This window comes from Strigops habroptila, chromosome 5 (genome assembly GCF_004027225.2).
Source record: "Strigops habroptila isolate Jane chromosome 5, bStrHab1.2.pri, whole genome shotgun sequence".
NCBI classification, from domain to species: domain Eukaryota; kingdom Metazoa; phylum Chordata; class Aves; order Psittaciformes; family Psittacidae; genus Strigops; species Strigops habroptila.
Genome location: NC_044281.2, coordinates 56896563 through 56920945, shown reverse-complemented (window position 1 = coordinate 56920945; position 24383 = coordinate 56896563). Strand labels below are relative to the sequence as shown.

The window sequence follows — 24383 nt, the reverse complement described above, 5'->3', positions numbered from 1 at the left end:
ATTCCAATAGCAGAGAGATTAGTACAGGCAATGAACTCTGGGAATGATCGTCATTCTCACCCTTATAATACAATTGTCTTGTTAAATGCCAGAAAATGAAATCTGTACTCTTGAAAACCAGATTTTGACAGCTCTGCTGCTGACAGACTAACGCAGTCTCTACTGTGATGTGCCTGGATGACAGATGGCTTATTTTCCCTTTTTAAAATATGGATTTACTCATCTGATAAAGAATGCATTATTTCCATAGATAGATTTAAAATTACTTTTACCACAATGTCACCTAAATGGATGTTTGGGAGGAATCCTTCCATTACACATGGGGATTAGACAATTTCCTACCATCCACACTAAGACTCCCCCTGGCTGAGGTATGAAAGGTTATGTCAGCCTGTCCTCCCCTGTCGCTTCCCTGCTGAGGTTTGAAGGCAACTGTGTCAGTCACACACCCCAGTGGCCCCTGCCCAGTGCTTACGCAGGGTGACCTGCAAGTCCTGCTGCTGCAAGAAAGCAGTTAGGGAGACCTACACCATTTTAAGAGTAATGTTAGAGGCAAAAGAGAAATCAAAGACTAGAAGGACACAGTGTAAAGCATGGTATTTCAGCCTTGCTCTTGAAAGTACTGGTGTCCCTGTGGTGATGGTCAGACCTGACACAGTTAGGGTTCAAAACGGATTGAGCTAGTCCCACACGTACTCTGTTTTGCAGTAAATTCCCAAAGAGCAATATTCTCTGTGTTATTTATAAGGAAATGTTGGTCAAAAGGAAAAACTTTTTTTAAATGAACATCGCTGAGAAATGCAGAGGTACAATTTACAGATACACAAACTGAAGGGAAAGTATTAATAAGACAGTAACTTATTACAAAATAAACAATGAAAATTCATATCCCAGCAACATGGTGTGAACAAAAATATGCAGCAACAGTAACTACAGTAGTGAAGGCTTGATATGAATATTAAATGTGTTTTGTTTAGTCAAGCAACACCAATGTGTTTAAATACACATGGAAAAATCTTATTCCAAGAATCTCAGACAGAAAAATTGACTACTCAGGACACGCAAATTACATGACTAGACTCACCGTTAGACATCTGGCAGACTGAAAATCTCTGAACCTCATTCACCCAGCCAGCAAACTCCATACACATCTCCCCACCTTGGAACATGAAAGAATTACCACATCTATGGTTGGCACTTTAAGGTGCAGCTGCAGTACTGCTAACAATCTGGCTGAAGCTATATTAAGCTTTTCAGATCAAAAGTGATATATGCAGTAAGCATATTAATATTAAAAAATACATTTTCAAAGCCTGAAGTTATGTTAAGTTTATGTCATATCAACGACTATATGACATTTCCATTATTGGATAGATCTTTCCTCCAGCAATTACCCAGGCCAATAAGACACATGCCTGTATGTGCAAGACAGATCACACACCGAAGCAAATATCCAGAATTAAATTACATTCTGTTAATTATCACCTTGCAAAGCTTTGGGACATGTTGACATCCACAGAACATGAAGAATAAAACCGTTATTTTATGTATCTCATCATCTTTTATGTATTTTCAGCACTCTTCACAATAAAATAATACACCCAAGACTAAAGGGCATCTGAAAACTACCATATATAAAAATAATAGAAATACAGAAAAGGAAGATGAGGCTTTCTAAGGGGCTAACATAACTCATAGAAAGAGGAGATTATTAACCATTACCTTGCAATAAAGTTATAACATTCTGTATCTCAGGGCCATTTTACACTGGTCTACTGCTTTCACTATCACATGATAATTACAAGGAGAATTAATAGTATGAGAGAGATGACTATGCAGATTTTAAACTATGACCTTTCAATTTAAAATATTTTGTATATATATACACCTGTAATTTTTTTCCTCTCTGTTTCTCTCTCTTTCCCTCCCCTCCTATAATTCTGATCTAGCTTCAGTTCCCTGTTGTATGTTGTCCTGGGTTCAGCTATAGCAGTCATTTTTCTCCTTCTTAGTAGCTGGTGCAGTGCTGTGTTTTTGACTTTCAGCCTGGGAACAACACTGGTAACACTGATGTTTTTAGTTGTTGCTAAGTAATGTTTACTCAGAGCAAGGACTTTCTCAGTCTCATGCTCTGCCAGGGAGGAGGGGAAGCCGGGAGGAAACAGAGACAGAACACCTGACCCAAACCGGCCAAAGGGGTATTCTATACCATGGCACATCATACCCAGTATAGAAACTGGGTGGAGTTACCTGGAAGGCCCAGATCGCTGCTCAGGTCTGGCTGGGTATCGGTCAGCAGGTGGTGTGCAATTGTATTCTCTCCCCTTGTTACTCCCCTCATCATTATTATTATTGGTGGTAGCAGTACTGGTTTTGTATTATACCTTAGTTACTGGACTGCTCTTATCTCAACCCATGGGAGTTACATTCTTTTGATTCTCCTCCCCATCCCTCTAGGAGCGCAGCGGGGAAGAAGGGGGGCGGGGAGTGAGTGAGCAGCTGCGTAATTCTGAGTTACCGGCTTAAACCACGACAGTTCTTTTTGGCATCCAGCGTGGGGCTCGAAGGGTTGAGATAACAACAGATCTGACCAGAGTGTGCCTAAACATATTTGTGATAAGCATTCATTGTTTCGGATTAATAGTCACTCATCACAATGCTGATTTATTTGCTCTCGGAGTTGTTGTGCCGGATCTCAGAGTTTCAGCATGTCATACCTTACTTACAGCCACTATTTGCTGTTTTAGTGTTTATCAGCTAACAGAGTGGGGGGCCTGGGCTAAGGTTACTATTTCGCTGTACTTCATAGTAATGACTTGTAATACAATAGAATCATTGATCATGAAACTGTGCTGGCATGCGTTCTCAGAGTGGTCATTGCCTCTATAATTTGGGAGACATATAATGGAATTTTTTAGCAATTACACATCTTTCTTTTTCCTTTCCTCCGGGGGTCAACCTATGGAGGCGATATTCCCTCACACTCTCCACTCCTCCACCAAGCTATTTACTGTGGGAACAGATCCTGGAAAAGTTAAAGATCTTGAATTTCCTTTCAGTGCCCTTGAGAGCATCCTGCTCCTTTTGCTGCGAACCAGCTTCCTGCTGCATACGTTATGTTTTGCCTATGGCGTGACCACCCTGAGAACTCCCAATCTTGTCCAATCTCGGAAGCTAAGCAGGGTCTGGCTCGGGTCTTGTCTAGGATTAAACGACGATAAAGGAGGACCACCAAGAGATTTTCCCCAAGGCTGGACAGTCATGAGTGGCAGAGTGTTTGGGGCAGTATGGGCAAGTATCTAAGCCAGTGGGACCCTCCAGTGATTTGGAAGTGTCGGACATGGAAGGCAGCTGCATGGAGTCCCCTATGACAAATTGGAGAAACTGCTGAAGGACAGGGTGAATCAAGTCAGTCTGCAGAGGTGAAAGCCATCCAGCTGCCCTTGGACATTGCTGAATGAGAAAACGGACAGTACTTTATCTCTACACTGACTCTGGGATGGTGGCAAATGCCCTGTGGGGGTGGTTGCAGCAATGGAAGCAGAGCAACTGGCAACACAGAGGTAAATCCATCTGGGCTGCTGCACTGTGGCAAGAAATCGCTGCTCGGGTGCAGAACCTGGTGGTGAAGGTACACCACATAGATGCTCAGTTACCCAAGAGTCAGGCCACTGAGGAACACCAGAACAACCAACAAGTGGATAAAGCTGCTAAGATTGAAGTGGCTCAGATGGACTTAGATTGGCAACATAAGGGTAAACTATTTTTAGCCCGGTGGGCCCATGACACCTCAGGCCACCAAGGCAGAGATGCAACATATAGATGGGCTCATGATCGAGGGGTGGACTTAACCATGGACACTATTGCCGAGGTTATTCATGAATGTGAAACTTGTTCTGCAATTAAGTGAGCCAAGCGGTTAAAGCCTCTCTGGTATGGAGGACGATGGCTGAAGTACAAATATGGGGAGGCCTGGCAGATTGACTGTATCGCTCTCCCACCGACTTGCCAAAGCAAGTGCTATGTGCTTACCATGGTGGAAGCAACCACCGAATGGCTGGAAACATATGCTGTGCCCCACGCCACTGCCTGGAACACTATCCTGGGCCTTGAGAAACAAGTCTTGTGGCGACTGGGCACCCCAGAGAGAACTGAGTCAGACAATGGGACTCATGTCTGGAACAACCTTCTAGACACTTGGGCCAAAGAGCATAGCATTGAGTGGGTATATCACATCCCCCACCACATACCATACTCAGGGAAAATCGAACAGTACAATGGGCTGCTAAAAACTACACTGAGAGCAATGGGTGGTGGGACTTTCAAACACTGGGATATACATTTACCAAAAGCCACCTGGTTGGTCAACGCTAGGGGATCTGCCAACAGGGCTGGCCCAGCCCAATCAGAACTTTTGTGTAACGTAGAGGGGGATAAAGTTCCTGTGGTGCACATAAAAGAATTTCTTGGGGAAGACAGTCTGGGATATTCCTGCTTCAGGTAAAGGCAAACCCACTTGTGGAATTGCTTTTGCTCAGGGACCTAGACATACTTGATGGGTAATGAGGGAAGATGGGGAAGTCCGATGTGTACCTCAAAGGGATTTAATTTTGGGGGAAAACAGCCAATGAACTCAAGTGTAGGCTGTTGCCTGCTATATAACACTTTTATAGCCCACCAGCTAGCTTCTTCAGGTCACCAGCAACTGACCCTGACTTCCCTCTGATCATTATCCCAACAAAGAATGAACTTTGACGAAACCAGACGAGCTCAGCAGTGACCAAATGAGTTCGGTGGTGTCATCAGCAGGAAAGCTGCAGGCAACAATCCAACACTACACACCATCCCTCCTGCCCTGAAATACTGTTACAAGAGATGGAGCCTGGCATCATGGGCTGGATGAATTCAGCAGCTTTACAGGGATTGGTCTACACACTAAGGAATGAAATCTCTCTCTTCATGTATGTGTGGGTGTGTTAGACATACGTCTAAGCTAAGACAGCCTCCTTCTATAGATGACAGACACTGGCACGTTTCAGACGTGGCCCACAAACTTACCTTGAACAACCTATCTCACAGTGGTGTTAGTCAAGTTCTCAAAATAGTTCACACTCTGTTATATAGAGAAAGCAAACACACCACTATCTTAGATTATATGTCACAGTATCAGACAGCAAAACTAGATGAGCTGAATCCCACCCAGGCCTTTTTCCCAAGCTGTGTACTAACATCAGTGCTTCTATTTAGAAGAGGAAAACAGAAAACAAACATTACATTATTATCTATTTTGCTATGGTTCACAGAGGTGATCACATAAAAGATCCTCTCTTATCTATCTGGATTAGATCAGACTACTCCAATACCTGATGGATCAGCAGGCTACCCACCACACTGTAGAAATGGGAAAAGTATTGATTGTTAAAAGGGCTTCAGCTGAGCTAATCTTCCAACTTATTTAAATGCAAGCTGTGTGAAGCACATTTAAAAGATAAATCAAAAGCAAAATGATGTATTTTACAGAATTTAAACAAGATTGTGTCCTCAAAGCACTGTCTTAGCTACAGATCAACTCAAGTAGTGGTAAGCAAACAATAGCTTCAAAGGAAAGAATCTATACCATTTCAGTACACGATGTAGATCACATATAATATACCTGCAAATTGGATCCTTTTCCCAGCAGAGGTCGAGAAACTAAGGCACAACAAAACTCATACACAAGCAAAAGTAACTCACCTACCATTGGCTTAATATCCTATAGGGTTATTTCATGACTCCTTGTTTCCCCAAACTGTGGGCAGTGAACATCCTACCCAGAGACAGTCAGGACAAATTCTACATTTTCATCAAATGGAAGCGCAAGGCACTAGCACATGTTTTGGAGTTTCACAGCTACAGTTAGTAGAGAGATGAAAACACAATTGCTAATCAGTACTGTGACTAGCCAGCAAGACGATGTGAATTGCACTGGAAGCTGGAATGATGAGAGGTAAATTCAAATCCTCATTCCCTATTGGAAGAAAAAAAAACCAAAACCAAACCAAAACCCCAAACAAACAAAAAGAAAACAAAAAATACTTGTAAGGTATTGATAATATTGCACGTGGCAGCTTGTAAAGGAGGATTAACTGTCACCAGGGAAATGGATTTATGCATCAGGCAATAAGCTTTGCAAGCAAGAAGCAACCTGTTTAGAAAACATTCAGACTCTTCGCATATGTTACTGAGACCCAGAAAACACCAGTGGGTTTTAGTGCTATTCTTCCTGTATTTACAGCTAAACTTGGAGAAAAGGAAGAGAACAGAAGCAGGACCAGATGAGACTTCAGTTCATGAAACCTGTCTGCCACAGAATAGCTATTTAACAGGACATGAGCCTACACACTTTCAGTGGTGGACCCTCATCTGGATCATGTAGATTGCCATACTTCCTGTAACAGTTTAAGACCTTTCAGGATAAGAAGGGATTTTGAGTGAACAGAAGAATACCTGAGGTTTGCAGAAAATTGACTGCCTTTAGGAAGATTATATTAAGGCCATGCCTAGACTCAGCTATTTCTTCATATGTATCTTGAGATGTGCACTTTTGTTTCACCCACACGTCTTGAATTTCAACCATACCCACTTTCAGTCATGACACACACAATCTTGTCCCACATATCTGACATGGTCATGCAAACGTTGTCCCAGCTGTGGCTTCTATCAACTTACTGTTCTGCCCTAATACTGTCTACTTCTCCTCTGTTGCATCAAATGCAAACTATTTATCTTTGCTTTTCATGGCATATTTCCAACCTATCTACCTGTCACGACTGGTATTTGCCCTGTCAAAAATGTCAAACTCCTCTGGCCATAGCCTTATATTTGTCAAACCAGCACATTATTGCTTTCTCTTATGTCACTCCTTCATGCCCGCAAGCATTCAATTTCTTCCTCTTTTTAATCTCTACTCTGTGACTTTTTGCCTACAAGAAAGTCTAGCAACAATTATGTACCTGGTAGACTGAAAATGCCACCTGTGATGCTAATGAAGACTTTCTGGCACTCCATCACCTGTACCAGAGTGTTTTTTCCCCTCAAAAATTTAACTACAAACTCTCTGGAGAGATGATAGTCTATATTGTTACCTGTTCCACACAGTGGGATTCAGTGTGGTCCATGAATATTTGCAAAGAAACCAGTAAGACTGCTTATGTATCAACCACAAAATATACTTCAACACATTACAGACGATAGTAAGTTAGGGACAATGTATCTTCAGATTTCAGTTCTTTAAATGGTAAGGTCTCTCAGTCTAAGCTGGTAAAACATAAATCAATTAATTTTCATTTGCAGATGCATGTCCTGCAGTTCTTCCTGAAAGAATGGCAAAGATTGGGTCTTTTTACATTGTTCAACCAGTGGCACCCACCTCTTACAAACACCAAAAAGAGGCAAAACCCACGCTAATGCAACTCAGAAACAAAATCCATGACACTAAAACTATTCACACTATGTTTAACTTGCAGCAGATTGGCAGTTAAATCTTTCCACTGTTGCTGTATGGACTTGCATCTGAAAGGCAGTTTAATAAAAGAAATAGCTTCTCCAAAGTAATACAAGTTCAATTTCAGGCTTGTCAGACTCAGTCTCTTTGTAAAAATCAAGATCTGTTGAGATAATGTTTCAAACCTTAAGAAATTAGATGTTTTACTTTGATAGAAGTACATGGAATTACATGATTGCAAGAGTTGCCTGTACACTGAGGATATTCAAGAGTTATGCTGTGATCAGATCTGCAGCTTTCATTCACCTGCTACAAGGTACTTCTGTACATCAGTCACTATCATCTGAAAGTGATAATGTCTCTTGTTCTGCAGGATTCTTATCAACAGTCTGCATTTACCCACTGGCTTTGAAATGGTTTCATTGCACATTTCAAGCACATGAATGCATGTCTCCAGACTAATGATGCTTTTTATCAGCATTGCTTGGCTTACAGGGCAGCTGGCTCTACAGTCTAGCTGGAATCAAACTAGTTGCTGATAATATGGTTGTAAATAAGCTGAGCAGCTGAATAGCTGTACATTACATGTATGCACAGCTTGATCTGCTGGAAAGTCTTAACATAAGATCTTCCTGAGAAACTTTTCAGAGTAGTTTTTACACATCAGTGAACCTTAAATAACTATAGCTATGTATGTGCCTTTGAGAGCGCAGCCTCAATTTCACAGAAGCAGGAGGCTGGACTAGCTCCGCGCAAATGTCTATGAGGAAAACTAGTCATGCACCAATCCTCTGCAGTAATGAGGTGGTCTCCTTTGGACATGAGACGCACTGAGCTGGCACAGACATAATGAGCCTCGGGCCCCGAGCTAATACGACAACGCGGATGTAGCCTAGAGGTTAGTGTTTTGCACCAAAACTGGATGGCCAGTGTAAATCATCAGCTGGTGTAAATACATTGGTATATCCTCAATCACTGCATGCACTCTGGGTTGGGGATCTTGAAGAAGGGTGATGCCTTTGCAGCAACAAAAACATTAGACAAAAAGTAAACCCTCTTTTCAAAACTATGAACTCATCATTTTTCTTCCCGTCTTGTGTGTGGCTTGGTATGATTTCTGCACTAAACTTTTAGCTTCCTTTGTTCTTACAATGTAGAGTTCAGGTGACAGATCTATGAATAGACTTCTCAACAGCCTCCCCTGTCAGCTGCAGACCCTACACCACAAATGATTTCACTGTTAATTAGTAAACCATTAAAATCTTCAGAATTACAGTGTGGTTGCCAATATTCTCAGCTTCAAACCACTAAGTACCTTTTCTTCTCTTCTGCTTTTTAGCTTAACAGGGCAAAAAATGGATTTCTCACTAATCTTTTCCTATCTGTGGTTTGAGTGCTCATCAAACACCTGGAGTGGTTATAGTTGTATTCCTGGAATTGTTCTTACTCACCCTTGTTTTCTCTTTATTTCTAGTGACAGAACAGGAAGTTTACCTTCATTTTCTAACTGCTTTTCATTTTTGTCAGCTGTATGAACAGGTTTTATTTTGGCCTTCCTCTTTCTCTCTGTTTTTTATTAAAATTCACAGCATGCTGTGCTTCTACAGTTTGATACTTGTTGGGTTTAAACCTTTGAAACATTATATTCCTTTTGCTGTGGATTTCAGTAGCTGCATGCTTCACGTACTGCCACTGTTTCAGATCCTAAATTCACCTAAATTCAACTAAATATCTAATGAGCAATGTGTCTACAATGTGTACGTAATATTAATAGATTTAAGGTTCTCCAAATCAATGAGAGAAAAAAATGTGGAAAATCAGTTAAAATAATCTGGTTCGCTTCTTAAAAAAAATGCAAATCGATTTCTGTGCATTCCCAACCATATTCTTGACCTGTTTGAACCATGTCAGGACATGCTACATCCTATAATATGATATGACCTCTCACAAAGCTCTTCTCTAGTTTATGCGTAACTTGACATACCATCTGTAGTAGAAAACACTGTATGTGTGGGTTTACTTACAGTTATGACAGGTAGCTCCCATGTAGCCTGTATCATTACAATCACAGTAAAAGGTGGTCCAGGATTGAGAGCATTTTCCTCCATGTTCACAGTAGTTGGGTAAACATCTAATTGGAGACAGTTTAAAAAAAAATACAATTAATGTGCTGGAAAAAATAATTATAAAACTGTCTCAACTCCTCATTCAGGCAAGAGTTTCCCATGGCTGAATCATTGTATAATACCAGAAATAATTACTTGTTCCTCTGATCTGTGATTCACTTCAAATACAAGCACTGAAGCCAACAACATTTAATGTATCCAGCAAGTAGGTAAAGATTACTCTCAGAAAAACATTCCACTTGTCCTTCACTTGCTAGCAATTAAAGTGCCACAAACCTAGCAAGCATAGAAAAGGACAAGTAACAGGTGAAAATGATGCTGAAATCTTGTTTCAAAGGAGAATCCCCTGTTCTTTGATTAAACAGGCATCATTGTTATCAAAATTAGGCTGAGTTACTTTTGTGGTAACACAAACAGCATGAAAATATCAGAAGTGAGAGGAAAAATATGCTTCAATTATGAATTCTCTACTCTCTCTTCTTTCCCTCATTTTAGTTGGTATGCCTCTAAAGTATGATTGTGAAACAAATTATTAAAAGAAGAAAGAGGCACAATAGCATGCAGCTTGGGAAGTGAACAGAAACAAAAGCTGTGGGAGATAAATTCAACCTCCAGGACAAGAAGCAAATGCTGATCTGAACTACGCTGGTGTGAACACAGCCAGTGCAATGGAGTTACACCATCCACCAGGGATGGTTTCATTGTTTGCCTCTTCTGTCCTTCTCCCCCTCTCCCACTTACTGTATAGTAGATAATCTCTTTTATACTGCATGTTTGACTTTTAAAAAATGAGTAACCTGTTTATACCACTGATTCAATTGTGATGGGTGGGTGGATAGAAAAGAAGCAATCAATTTCTCTCTTGCACTCCATTAAGGTGTGCTTTGCTGTAAATTGAGCTTCAAACCCCTTTTTACAGCCCAGATGTTTCAATGGTATTAGTAGTGAAGTCACTGATGCTACCTAGATTTGTATGAGCTGAGGACATGATTTTATTGTTACTCATCTCATCCTTAGGAAATGTTTTTGCATGTGTCCTGGGTTCAGCTGTAACAGCTATTTTTCTCCTTCTTAGTAGCTAGTGCAGTGCTGTGTTACCAGCTGGGCTTAACCCACGACAGCATGTAAGTGTGCATATTGCCTTTAACTGTGGCTTTCAGTCTGTTTCTTTTAGAATCTGTACAATTAAAACACATTTTATGTGTGCAAGCAGAGAACCTGTATGTCACTAAAGACCATTGTCTTCACGGGTCTCCCAAGCCCCACCAGCCAAGCATTCATCAACTTACCTGAGTCCAAGACTGTTTAGAGCTGCCAAACAATGACAACCTAAAGAAACCTGTTTATGCGCAGAGAGGCCTATCAGAACTCACCTCTTGACCTCAACATGCAGTATGCAAGTATGTGCATACATACATATACTTGTCTAAGTGTGAGTCTGAGATTAATTCTAGAACTCAGGTTTACTTTATCACAATTTATACCATCATACATAAAATTATAAAGAGCATATAAAATATTAATATGAAATATTAATTTTTATTAATGTTTACTCATTATAAATATTTATTATTCAAACACTAGAGACATAAGGAATTAGAGAACAAAAAGTATGTTATTTATAACTATCTGTAACATCTTTTGAAACAATTATAAGATATATTGGTCGTATAAAAATTGTTGCCATGGCTTCTATTAATCACTGGGTTCAAATACAAAGTGAGGAAAGTGAATGGGAAACACATGCCTGGTTTTCCAGCTCCCCAGGGAGCTTTTTTCAGTGCTCTGGAGAACAAAGTCACAGAATGACAAACTGGTTGGGGTTGGAAGGGACGTCTGGAGATCACCTAGTCCACCCCCCACTGCCACCTCCCACCTGACAAAGCAGGTTCACCTAGAGCAGGTTACACAGGAACGCGTCCAGGTGGGTTTTGAATATATCCAGAGGAGACTCCACAACCTCCCTGGGCAGCCTGTTCCAGTGCTCTGTACCTTCGAAATAAAGAAGTTCTTCCTCATGTTCAGATGGAACTTCCTGTGTTTCAGTTTGTGCCTATTCCCCCTTATCCTGTTGCTGGGCACCACTGAAAAGAGTCTGGCCCCATCCTCTTGACGCCCACCTTAAGATATTTGTATGCATTCATCAGATCCCCTCTCAGTCTCCTATTTTGCAGGCTAAACAGGCCCAGCTCTCTCAGCCTTTCCTCTTAAGAAAGATGCTCCCATTCCCTGATTCATAGCCCCCCACTAGACCCTCTCCAGTAGCTCTTTGTCTTCTTGAACTGGAAGCCCATAACTGGACACAACACTCCAGGTGAGGCCTCAGCAGGGCAGAGTAGAGGGAGTGGATCACCTCTCTTGACCTGCTGGCCACACTCCTCCTGACGCATCCCAGGATACCACTGGCCTTGTTGGATACAAGGGCACATTGCTGGCTCATGGTTAACTTGCTGTCCCCCAGGACTGCTAGGTCCTTCCCTGCAGAGCTGCTTTCCAGCAGGTCAACCCCTAACCTATACTGGTACATTGGGTTATTCCTCCCTAGGTGCAAGACCCTACACATGCCTTTATTAACTTCATTAGATTCCTCTCTGCACAATCCTTGGTCTGTCCAGGTCTTGCTTGAATGACAGCACAGCATTCTGGTGTATCAGCCACTTTTCTCAGTTTCGTATCAACAGCAAACTTGCTGAGGGTACACTCTGTCCCTTCATCCAGATTATTGATGAGTAAGTTGAACAAGACTCGACCCAACACTGTCCCATTGGGAGTACCTTTTAATGGGATGCTGGGAAATAATCTAACAGACCCTAACACCTGGCTGGTTCAGTGACAGCCTAGCCAGACCCTCTGCCATTACATCTACTCCTGGCAATGCTAAAAAGAGATTTAGAGGCTTTGGGTTGGTGCTGAAGAAAGCAAGAGCAGCCTCTGATCTGAACCAGCTATACTCTGCAGGACTGCGCCAGCTCCCTTGAACTAGCAACTCCCCAACAGCTTCGTCCTAGAGGCTGCAGGAGAAGCACAGCAGCTCTGCGGTGACATACATTAATTTTGTCTGTAAGAGCAGATTTGTTCATATTTGTGCTTTGGTCATGCCTGCCCTTGGCCTCAGCATATTGCCTTTGCTTCTACCTGCTATTTGGTGACAAACATTCATTCATGTCACCTGTACAACAGCAGTAGTTATGTTCACATCACGAGGTGCTGGCAACAAGAAATATCTGATGTTAATAAAGGTCTTTGGATTGGTAAAAATAACAGTACTATGTTATTATCATAATTTATATCATCAGTGTAACGGACAAATATGTTTTGTGCCTATTTTAAGCTACGTTTTATTAATTAACCCAATGCAGTAGAGCCAATTACTAGTCATTTGTGGTTTGCCAAAGGCCTGCATCAAAGGCTTAGCCACATTTATTCCCCCAAAAGTGTCCTTTTAAAGGCTTTACAAAGTTGAAGGTCACTTCTCAATTCTACTTGTCTTACAAATGCAGACACTTTTTCTTCCACCAACAATGCTCAAAACTCAAGTCAAACTAGCCATGTAAGCTTCTAACGATATTCATAAATTCAGAATTAAACCTTTTTTCTTCCTTAGTCTATTTGTTTTAATTACCACCAACCACATTGATCTTGTTTTTGGTCAGATAACTAGCCCTTCTAAGAGCTTATGAAACAAATTTCTTTGCAAGTCTAATAATTACCATAATCCCATTCTTGCTGAGCAGTTGTGTCTTCATTATAAAATTTATCCTAATTGTCAGAGAACTCAAAATGAAGAAATAGCTATGACTAAATTTAACCAAGGCATGGATAAATCACAGGTTGTTCCATTTGCTAACTGTCCTGGATCCTCATGTTGAAGGATTTAAATAGATATCATTTAAAATTAATATTTGCATTCTAGTAGAATCAAGCAATTTTAGCAAAAAATGCAGTGGTATCATAGAAGGTTTCATAGACAAAACTTTACAGCAGGCAGCTGCTGACTTGTTTAGAATTGAAATGAACAAACAGATCAACTCATTTTTTGTGAGTATCATAAATGGGACACTTAGAAATTTAATGATTTGCCTAAGACAGTTTGTGACAGACCAGGGACTCCGATCTTCCAGATTCCAGATTAATTCATAGAATATATCATGGTGAATGAGTCTTATAAAAAAATAAATGAAGGAAATAAAATTTTCCCTCCTCTGGCCACGCTGGAAAACACACACCTTAGCCATCCATCTAACTGAGCAATATGCAGAGCCTGCACAAAAGCATTCACTGTCCTTTGATGAAACATTCACCTCCAAAACTGTATGTGTGCTTCTTCTGAATTCAAAGGACAAACTGCACAGGCATTAGAAGGCAAAATCTGGCCTTTTAATAGGAATGATGAAGAAATAACAATGACAAAATTACTTGAGTGGGAAGGCTGAAGGAGTTCTGCACATTTGATGTTACACTTGACTGGAAATAAACCTGGTACTTTCAATAAGCACCTCTCAGATATCACTACACTCAGCACAACACATTTTGCCTGCACCACTCCTTATTCTTCCTAAATAAAGAAGGAAAAAACCCCAAACAAACCAACCCAACTATTCAGAGAGAATAGCATGCACCTCATAAATATTGCCAATATACATCATTTTGAGACAGCCACTAAGCCCCTAAAACGCAACAATGCCCTAATAAGAAAACACAAGGCATATATAAGTTTTTCTATCAAAAAAGCGTTTGCCTGAACTTATCTCAAATTCATTGTATTTCAATATGTTTTCCTATTTACGGGCTGCAGCTATTTCATGTATAATTAACAAAATATAACAATTACAGCAATGACTTCATATATGCATGATGAAACTCATAGTGTTACTGTAACAGCCTACACTTCAATAAAATGTCTTTGCACCAAACTCAATAGATTGAGGCCAATTGCAACAGCGTGGATTTTGGCCCTGCTCTGCTGAGCTCTAAACCTGTGAAAATCCTTGCCAAAGGTTATTTTGGATACAAGAAATGGGTTCAAGAGGAGACCAGACAAACATTTAGAAGAGAAATCCACCAATGTTACTACATTGACAGTGTGTAACAACTTCAGGGATTTACCAAGGGGAAAACAAATGAAGATCAGACAGCATTAGAAAAGAAAGTACCACAGGAGCATATCCCACTTTATTTTGCCTTGGATCTCTGTGGAAAAATAGTGGGCTAGATCTCCTCACCTATAAAAAAAGAAAAAAAAAAGGGGAAGTTCCAGAATGAGAGGGAGGAAGGGAGAAAGAGTGAGTAAAAAGAATTTCAAGACAGGCTGCAGAAATGTTAACACTCTCCAGATCTTTGGCATTCCTCAGCACACATTCCCTACTCATCAACACACCTCCCAGATTCTTTCTTGCAACTTTAGAACACTGAACAACAATTTTTTAAAAAGTGTGGTGGTATACTTTAGTTTTGGGTTTTTTTTAGCCATCCATATTTTCTTCCCTAAATCTATTATGTTATGAGAAGTCCTGGAGTGCAAACAGAACAAGAGCAATGTGAATAAGCATGATTTTTCCTTTCCACCCTGGAAATCATTGACTTTATCACACTAAATAGATGTAAAAGAAATCTAAAGAAAAAAATAAAGACATTTTTGTAATTTTAATAATTTGTCAGTTTCAAATTTCAGGTTTTCTTCTTTCTGAGATTTGCAAAACTTGATGATTGAACTTCTAAAATACATTATTATTTCCATTGTTGGCCACCTTGGTTCTCAGACTGCGTTTTCACATCATTGTGAGACCAACATTTAGAAGATCTGAACATTGGTGCCAACTGCCCTCAGGCATGCGGCTGGGACAGAACTGTGGGAGAAGGTTGTGCTGGGTTTGGCACAAGTGAAGGGAAAAGAGGCTGTTACCTATGAGTCAGATAAAAGGCTTCTTTTTTAAGGTTTGATTGCTTTGTTCTTAGAACACCTACATTTTTAATAGAGGCAAATGTGCTGACAGTTTGGCTTGGCATCAGCAAAAAGGATTTTATATAAATAAATCTGAAAATGAAAAATAGGAAACAAATAAACCATTCTGTACAGACAGCTGTTTCATTTAGAATCCATCATTTTACAAAGTAAAAGCAGAAAAGCAATCTGCAAAAGCAAACCAAACAAACAAGGACAGGATATTATATCCTACATACATCCCTATAGCTGGCCTTTAATTTACCATGGGATTGCAAAATGTATGGGGTTGCACATCCCATACATTTTGACTCTAAAGGAAGAGCAATGGGGGTGAACTCTATTCAGGTCCCCCCAGAAATTCAATTCCACACTCAAGTTGGATTCTAAAAGTTGGGTCACTTAAGTAGCCCCCTATCAAACTTGAAGCCACATTCTTTCTCCACAGGGGGTTCATTCAGGGCAAAATCCCCTCTCCAGCACTAGTGGGAAGGCCCTCCACTCTGTGTCAAAGACAAACTCCATCATTCTTCCTCATGTACAAATCGTTGCAGCTACAGGAAGGAGTTAATCCCGCTCAAACCCCTTACAGCATTTACTAAACACATTTCAAAGGATCAGATCAGCACTGCTCTGCAGTGGCATCAGGTAAATGAGATTTAAATTCAGCACCATTTTCTTGCTTCAAGTGAAAATAAATACAACTAACAAACTTATCTGGAAAAGAACAAATCTAAATTAAAGCACAATCTGTCTCAAATTCAGATGTGGTGATGTGAGTGTGGCAGATGAATCTGAAGAAACTGTGTTTTGTTCTGAAACACAGTACTTCTACAGACCAAGTGCACCCTTCATGGGTGTCAAATCATTGTTTTTTGCAGCTGGTCTTGCATGTATGAAACAAATTCAGGGAAAACAAAAAGCCTTAAAAATAATGCAGAACAGGCAAAACCAGTTTCTGTCATTGTCCAAATAATCTGAGCATTCCCTTTCATTCACATTAAAGAAATATAAAAGACAGAAAAGTCCCTGCTCTTCAGTGGTAGCATCTTCCACTGTAGCTGCCTATTTTTACATAAACTTTGTTCTGTACAAACATATCCTTGTTTTATAACTACCACAGACCAAGCTCATCTGACAGTGCAAAGATCATATACCAGTTTAAGAGTAGGGAATTCTTCTAATCGTTTTTATTACACTTGTTAGCTGGCCCTTAAGCTATCAGCGAGAAAAGCTCTGTCATTTCCTGCAGTATCCAGCTACATTTAAACATTAAAATAGATACATGAAGATTGGGGGATGTTCTTCAGAACTGCAGGTATTTTAATTCTGACACCCAGGTTTTGGGTGCTCTGGGTTTGAATTTTTTAAATCTTGCCCAGTTTTTCTGCATCCTAGCCCTCCACCCTGAAACGTGGGTGGTATTGAGGGGGTTTCCAAGACTCATATTCCAAAATCAACTACCTGCGATGGTTTAATTATATTAGATAGCATGTCTAATTTGTTATGTAGGTGTATAATTTTGGGAAGGACCCGACGGGTTCTTCAGCTCTCACAGAACATCATGTATTCTATTTCTAATACTGTTTTTTCCACTGTATATGGATCTTTACAAGGGATTAAGCCATTAAGATACCTTTTTCACCTTTTCCTTCCATGCCATGTAACATAAATTGGATTTAAGATGTTTTCCCCCTTCCATTTCCATATCATGATTTCCAGTGTTTTGCTTTGTTTTTAACAGAGAGAAAGAGGAAGAAGATACATTCTGTAAGGACAATGTGATGAAAGAGGCATTTCTATCAATGCTGTAAATTTTGCTGTAAAAACACAAAGCAAATTGTCAGTGTTTTACAAAGTACCAACACAAGCATGAGAAAAGGAAAATTTTGAAAATCTGTCCATGATTTCCTTAATTAAAGTAGAAACTGAAAGGAAACATGATGCTTCAGTGTGCCCTGTACTGTTTGTAAACACGTCCATCAAAGCTTACTTTGGCAACAGGCAAGAGACAAAAGGTGAGAGGGAAAAGAGTCACTCACAGGACTGAAGTGATCCTTTTAAGGTGACACAAAAAATCAAAAGAACTCTAACTTGGACCACCAGATCATTACAGTTAGACAGGACAGCCTCTCCTGTATGTAGCAGTTGATGAAAAAATTCTAGAAAAAGATCCAGGTATTCCAGCATCTGAAGGTGTGCAGTTTAAATGCTCTGTTTTGGCTGATGATAGAGATATAGGTGGGCAATATTCAAATCTACTTTGGGATTTACCCAAGATCAGAAATGTTTTAAAATAAGACAGATTACATCTCCTCTTATGTCTTCAAGCTGTCCCAGCTTTGATCACCATCCGAATTCAAGTAGTGTGATCTAAAACCATCAGACTCATTGCTATAAAACCAAGAAGAAAAACATCAGATGATTTCCTGCAAAGAGAAAATAATCTGGACTATAAAATAACTGTCATTTCTGCTGAGAAGACACTAAATACTAAAAATATGAATACTAGAGAGAAGGAAAAGAATGGATGCCAAATTGTGGTTTGGGTTTTTTTTTTTTTATTCTTTCTGCAGTGCATTGCAGGTATTTATGTGGCAGTGAATGCAATATTAAGTGTTTGCTTTTTCAACCCCGGCCTGTAAAAAGTAAAATTAAAACTCACTGGGCAAAATTAGCCAGGGTATTTTCTCATTTGCTTGACCAAATTCAGGGGCGGGGGAGAGGAATCATATAAAATTTGGCTTCTGCTGCAGGGAAACGTTAAATCTTAGAGATTTGGGAAATACACAGAGAGACTATGTTTTCATCAGATTTATCCTAACACCCCTCACCTGCAATAGTAATTAATTTCCCAAAGGCCCATTTTGACAGTACAACACGGGAAGCAATGTTAAGCTCAGTACTGAAATAAAAGGAGGAAAAGGTAAAAAAATTATTATTTCTTGCAAGTAAAAATTTATAGTAAAATCTAATGAAACCTACAAAGCAAATAGACATAAAACAGGATTTGAAAGGTCAGCTCCATTTAGCAAGAAAAAAGAACACTTTAAGCTAATTTATTTAGAAAATGTTATGAAGAATTTTCACAGATAAAGCATGGGTAGGGATAAAAGGATAGGGATTTAGGATGCTATTTGTGCTCCATAACTCAAATAGTGCATACTGGGAAGCAAACTCATGAATCAACTCAGTATGCTTCTCCCTAATGAGGTAAACTGTTAATGCCAATCCCATTGCAGTGATTATTATGTATACCACATGCTGCTCTCTCCATTTTTATTTGCTAGAATTGGAATATGCAGGTGAATCTTGGTTTAATAAGGACAGCAACATCAGTGTGTACTTGTGTCTGCCTGCTGATGCTACAGAGATGAACACTGTTAGAATTCATAAGAAAGTATCTGAGGTTAAGTTTGCATTCCCCATTGCAGACCTCTGGAATTCCCAGGATATCCTGCAAGATGCACCATCTATCCATCTGCCAAGGTGGATTAAACATGAAACTTTCATTTTTCCTTTCCTCCTCCCCCAGGTCACTTAAGGGAACTGAAGTTCCCAGTGTTGTCCTTGACAAATACTGTCAGTATCTGCTGTAGCGAGGGCAGGGTGCCAGCCAAGTAAAAATAGGACAACCCACTCAAAGCTTCATCAGCGCAAAATCAACATGAACTGCAACAATCAGATTAAAGTACCCTAGCAGTTGTAGACAGGGAGAGCAATGCATGCAGTTTATCTATGCATTCATGTGAATCTGAGCCTAAAGGAAAGCAGGCTCTGACTACCCTCATAATTCATTTATGAATAATGACAGGTTCAACACATAAATGGCCTTGTTAATCCCAAGACTACTTATTTTCATATACTGAAGCAAAAATGGTGCATAGAATTTATGACAATGTAACAATGGCTGTACAACACAGTGCTGCTGCATCTGCCTTGGCCCTACCTCTCTCCAGGTAAACTTCTCTACCAAAATGTCAAGAGTTTCAGCCATTGCAGAAATAGCAGAATCATATGAAACGTCAGTCTCCTTAACAGAGCTTTCTCTGTCACTAGCCAACTTAAATACTATGTTTTTTGTTATAAGCAATAATGCAACCAACATCACCGCTAACGACATGTCCAAGAGGATGTGTCACATCTAAGGACGTGCCTCAAAAACCTGGTGGAAACAACCATTTGTTTAGCACCATCCTGAAGGGCAAAGAACGCTATTTCCATAAAAGGTGTCAAGTCAGAGAAAACGAGGTCAGTTTTCCCCCTTAGGAGAGCTATTTGTCACAAGTTATCCCAACTGTAATGCCTCCTAAGCACTTCCCTTTACAGAATTTAGAAAAGTTGGCAGATCTAAGCTGTTGGTAGATCTTCTCTCTTTATGAGCACACAGAGTTACAGAATCCCTGGAAACCGAGTTTTCTTCTCTGTGACTAACGCTGCAAAGCAGTTTGTCCCATTGTATGTAAGAAGTGGGTGAGATTAATCAACCCATGCCTTTGGGCTGCAGGCAACACCACAGCCCTTGCTGCTGTATTCCAAGGGGTCCATCTGCTGCAAGAGCAGCCAGCCTTTCTCAGCCCAAAGGGAGCATCTGTGCCATATGATGAAGGGCTGGAAATCCACGGTGTTTCTGGACTGAGGTTTAATGATTTTCTGGCATGTTTTCCTAATATCCATGGCAACTCTTGAGCTTCAATATCTCATGAGCCCACATTCCTGCATCTATTCTCTGAACAGGATGCCAACTGCAGAAAACAACCAACTCAGCTTCAGGACTGAAGCTAGTATTTCTAATTGCAAAATCTGGCATTCCAGCCAATTGCTGAATGGGAAATCCCAGAGCTACTCAACAGTGTGGCCAAACTCTCAGCATCTGTGTATTTGTTTTTCTACCCATTTAATTTATTTTTAAATGAGAGGCTGCCTGAATTTCCCCCAGGCTATGCCTTCCATTGTTTGCCCACACACACGGACCCACACTCCCACAAATCCACTGCCATGTAGGAAGAGAAAAACACAGTGTAGAAGGCACTAGTACTTAGCAAAATTCACAGATTCCAACATATTTTGAGATTAGCATTGCTATGACAAAATATTTTTTGGTTTTGAACAAAAGAGGTACAAAGAGCTGCCCGCAGTGAAAATGATGTTTTTGAAACAGTAAGGGATTTAGGCTTCCTAGTCCTAAGATTATCACCTCCTTCCAGACTTCACTTCAACACTGCCTCTCCTCCAATTTCTTCACTCTGACAATGTCACTGCAAAGATGATGATGAAGTAAGTGTAAGAGCATCCCACTGAAAACTTCGCCAGCTTTCAGAAATCTGTGGTTTATGGATTCATGTATGCGTTAGCTTTTTCCTTTATATTTGACCTCTACAGCATCTAACAACATCCAATTTGCTGCTGTGTAAGGTTTGAATGAGGAACAGCAAATTCTTGTTTATAATTCACCTCCTTCATGCTGCTCCTCTTAGCACAACCCTGCCTAGCCCTCTCTTCTCCAGGCTGAAGAGTCCTAGCCTATTTAATCCTTCCTTGTAAGGAACAGTTTTGGCATACAAAAGAACAGTGTCAGTTTTAGAAAGAGCTGTGAAGCCTGAATGGCAGACTCTTATAGTCAGAGCTGCACACAGCACCACCTCTGAGTGACCCAGAGAGGATGTACTTCTTGAAAAGGGATCCTCAGGCCAAGGTTGAGGTCAGTGACTACATCCAACTGGATCTGCGTTTCATCTTTTAGCACCAACACACAACTGTTGGCTTGATTTACTAAGAGGAAGATGTTCCTGTGCCTCAGTTTCCACCTCCTCCTCAGAGCTTAGAAACTTATCACCTTCATTTTGACCACATCTGGAAGAGAGAGAGACACCTCAGGTTCAAGAAGTCAGAGGATCTTGTGACAATAGAGAGTTAAGTAGAAGGGAATCAAATTACTCTTTATCAAAGAAAAACACATAGCCTGAGCTGAACCATCATTCTAGACATCATGGAATGTGCAAAGAAAGAATGACAAGAAAAAACAGGGCAATAAATTCTGCAATCACAGAGTTTTAGCCTGCAATTGTAAAAATGAATCATGCGTTTTTAGAAGCAAAAACCAAATCAGAGGAGTGACAAATTATTAGAAAGTGTAGTTCCTTCTTCCCTAGTTCTTAACACTCCAAACTTAACATATACATCTCAGGTTAAAAAAAAAGGCACTAAATCTTTCCTATAGGCTACATGGTCCCTTCTCCCTGCTACAGCACTGTCTTGCATGTCTAAGGGATACACCTAGCAAATGAGCTTTCCCACAGGTGTCAGAAATCCTGAGCTGAATTCCTGAAAGATATTTCCCACATGTTTCTGGGTTTTGCTTTTTTTTCTTAAGCAGTGTTATTGACATTCCAGAACCCCTAAAACAAGAACAAGACACAGTTATTCCAGCTGGAGGAGAAGCCTAAGTGAATGCAATAGAATTGCACAGAGCTAGAGGAAACTCAGAAAATCACTTAGTCCATGCTCACACCCCAGGCAGGGTCACCTGTACCCATGTTTGTTATTTCTCACAGACTCATTTAAGCTATTTGTAAAGCCTTCCAGTGACAGAAACTTGACAGTCTCCTCAAGCAGTCTATCCCTTTGATGCTCTCCTATATATCTTGGTTAGAAAAGATGATTATTCCCTTCTGCACTGCAGCAGCCTTTTAGCACCTGAAGATCATTATGCTGCCTCCCCTCAGCAATTTCGTCTGGTTACAGAACCAGAACTTAAATAATCTAGGTTTTCTAGACCTATTCTGTGTCTTTTCATATAGGCAGAGCCATTCAAGAAACAGTTCAGGATCTGTATATGTTTTCAGAGAACAGAAATTTAGAAGTATGACTGCAAATGAACCTAGGACAGCTAAATACCAAGTGGCAACCCTGGCTAATATTTACTTCACAGGATTTGCTCATCCCGCTGCTGCTCCTCACTCAGATGCATCTGCCCACCTGTTTTGCTCACTAGCTCTGTTTTGTATTTCAAGATTTGTAGAGTTGCCAATGACCCCCAATTTAAAAACAAATGCTGTAGATTCTAAGAGCTTGGTATTTTGGTATCAATGCTATGGCTTAGAGACCCTGCTTAGATCAGAGGAATGGCAGCAAGCATACTTCCCTTCTAAGCCAACAAAGGAAAATGTTGTATGAAAAAAAAAATCAACTGATCTGAATAAACCTCAGGTAAGAGAAACATTATTAGCACTACAGAAACCAATACTTTTATACCACCCTCCTGAAGAAACAGGTTAGGATTTGTCAGTCTTCTTGTGCTGACAGAAGACTCAACCCCCAATTCTCCGCACACGTATAGTAGCCTGGGAAGGGAAGCACTGACATCCCTGGGGACAGCAGTCTTGTGCCTTTCAAAAGTGTTAAAAAGACTGAAAGAAGAGCTCTGCTCCAGCCACACTGCCCAATTGGCTGCTGCACTAGATGCAGCTGTGATTTCTTACCCTGCTGGGTGATGCTTTTTCTCTTCTCTGACAGGTGGACCCCATCAGCCCCTAGTAGACCAGATTTCTCAAAGCAAGTCCCATGCACTAAATATCCAAACCTGCAACCATTTGTTGATTTGCCAGATTCGACTGACCCTTTCCAACCCCTTCCCTTTGATCAGAAGGATTGCTGAAAAAACTACCTGCACTCCAGAGCCCCTTAACACCACTCCCAGGGCTCTGTAATCCTTCTTGATATCCCTCACCTATTTGCAGGAGGCTGTTAGACAGGGTCAATAAGTCTTTGAAAACACTGTAACATACTGAGGAGGGAAATACATAAGTGAAAACACCATTAGGAAAAATACATCCTCTTGTGGTTTTCTTTTTTTTCTCCTCTAAACCAGAAGTATTTAGGATGGTCTTTCCCCTAACACACTACCTGCAGGAAAAGGACAGGAAGCCTGGCCATACACTGAAAGCCAGAGACTTAGTGGAACTCAAGAGATGGGAGTGAATCCCTTCTGACCTAAAGCACCTGTGAGAAGCATCCAGACATCTCTGCTTTGTTACTTTCTGCTCTGCACCATACCATAGAGGGGCAATGCCAGTATGCTGTAAGAAACTGTCTCTTCTGACATTAATTCAGTATAAAGCAAACAACCCCTGTTGTGCACCTGCACTTTTAACCAAGTCGAAATCCTGAATAGGCGAAAACAAAGAGGGATGAAATGAAATCTACTTCCTTTTAAATATGGAGCAGACTTCTGTGGCTTAGTAGGATATTGTCTCATTTTTCCTTTACCTTTCATTGGAATGGGGAAAATTTCATTGCAGGCAGCTACGACCAATAACACTTCGTAACAGGAGCAGTGTAAGCACTGAACTTTGCAACATCCTCAAAAAGACTGAGCAATTTGTGTATTTGGACAACCACAACAAATATACACACTACAAACAAAAGAAAAAAAAATTAGCTGGATTAACAGTAGGCAGGCAGTGGGGATAATGACAAGAGTCCTACACGTGTATTGCTATGATAAAATTTGCTTCCTTCTACAGATTCTACTTTCCTGTTCCATAAGGCATTGAGAACAATTTGCAGGAAAAGCTTTGTCTTGAAGGAGGCGAAGAAGGAAATAAGCCAGTACTTTGTAGGGCTTGTGGAGCAGATACAGCTCTGGTATGAAAAGATTGGGGATGCCTCTCCTTGAACAGGATGAGTCACCTAAGGACAACCTGTAGGTAGTGTACAAGGAAATGGTAAATCAGAGATGACTTCATATGCAGCAGTAGGAACATCAGTGAAGCTGGCACTGCAGCTGAGGGCTGGAAACAATCACTTAACAGGACATGGTGCTAACTAACCT

At 40.5% G+C, this 24383-nt stretch overlaps 1 protein-coding gene across 2 annotated transcripts in view; it reads right to left on the bottom strand.

Moving 5' to 3' along the window:
- Window positions 1-24383, bottom strand: part of CNTNAP5 (contactin associated protein family member 5) — a 311837-nt gene that overhangs the window by 111266 nt on the left and 176188 nt on the right. For both annotated transcript variants that reach the window (XM_030487762.1, XM_030487761.1), the window contains one exon: window positions 9508-9614. In XM_030487762.1, the coding sequence (XP_030343622.1) occupies window positions 9508-9614 (107 nt within the window). The remainder of the gene's footprint in view (window positions 1-9507; window positions 9615-24383) is intronic.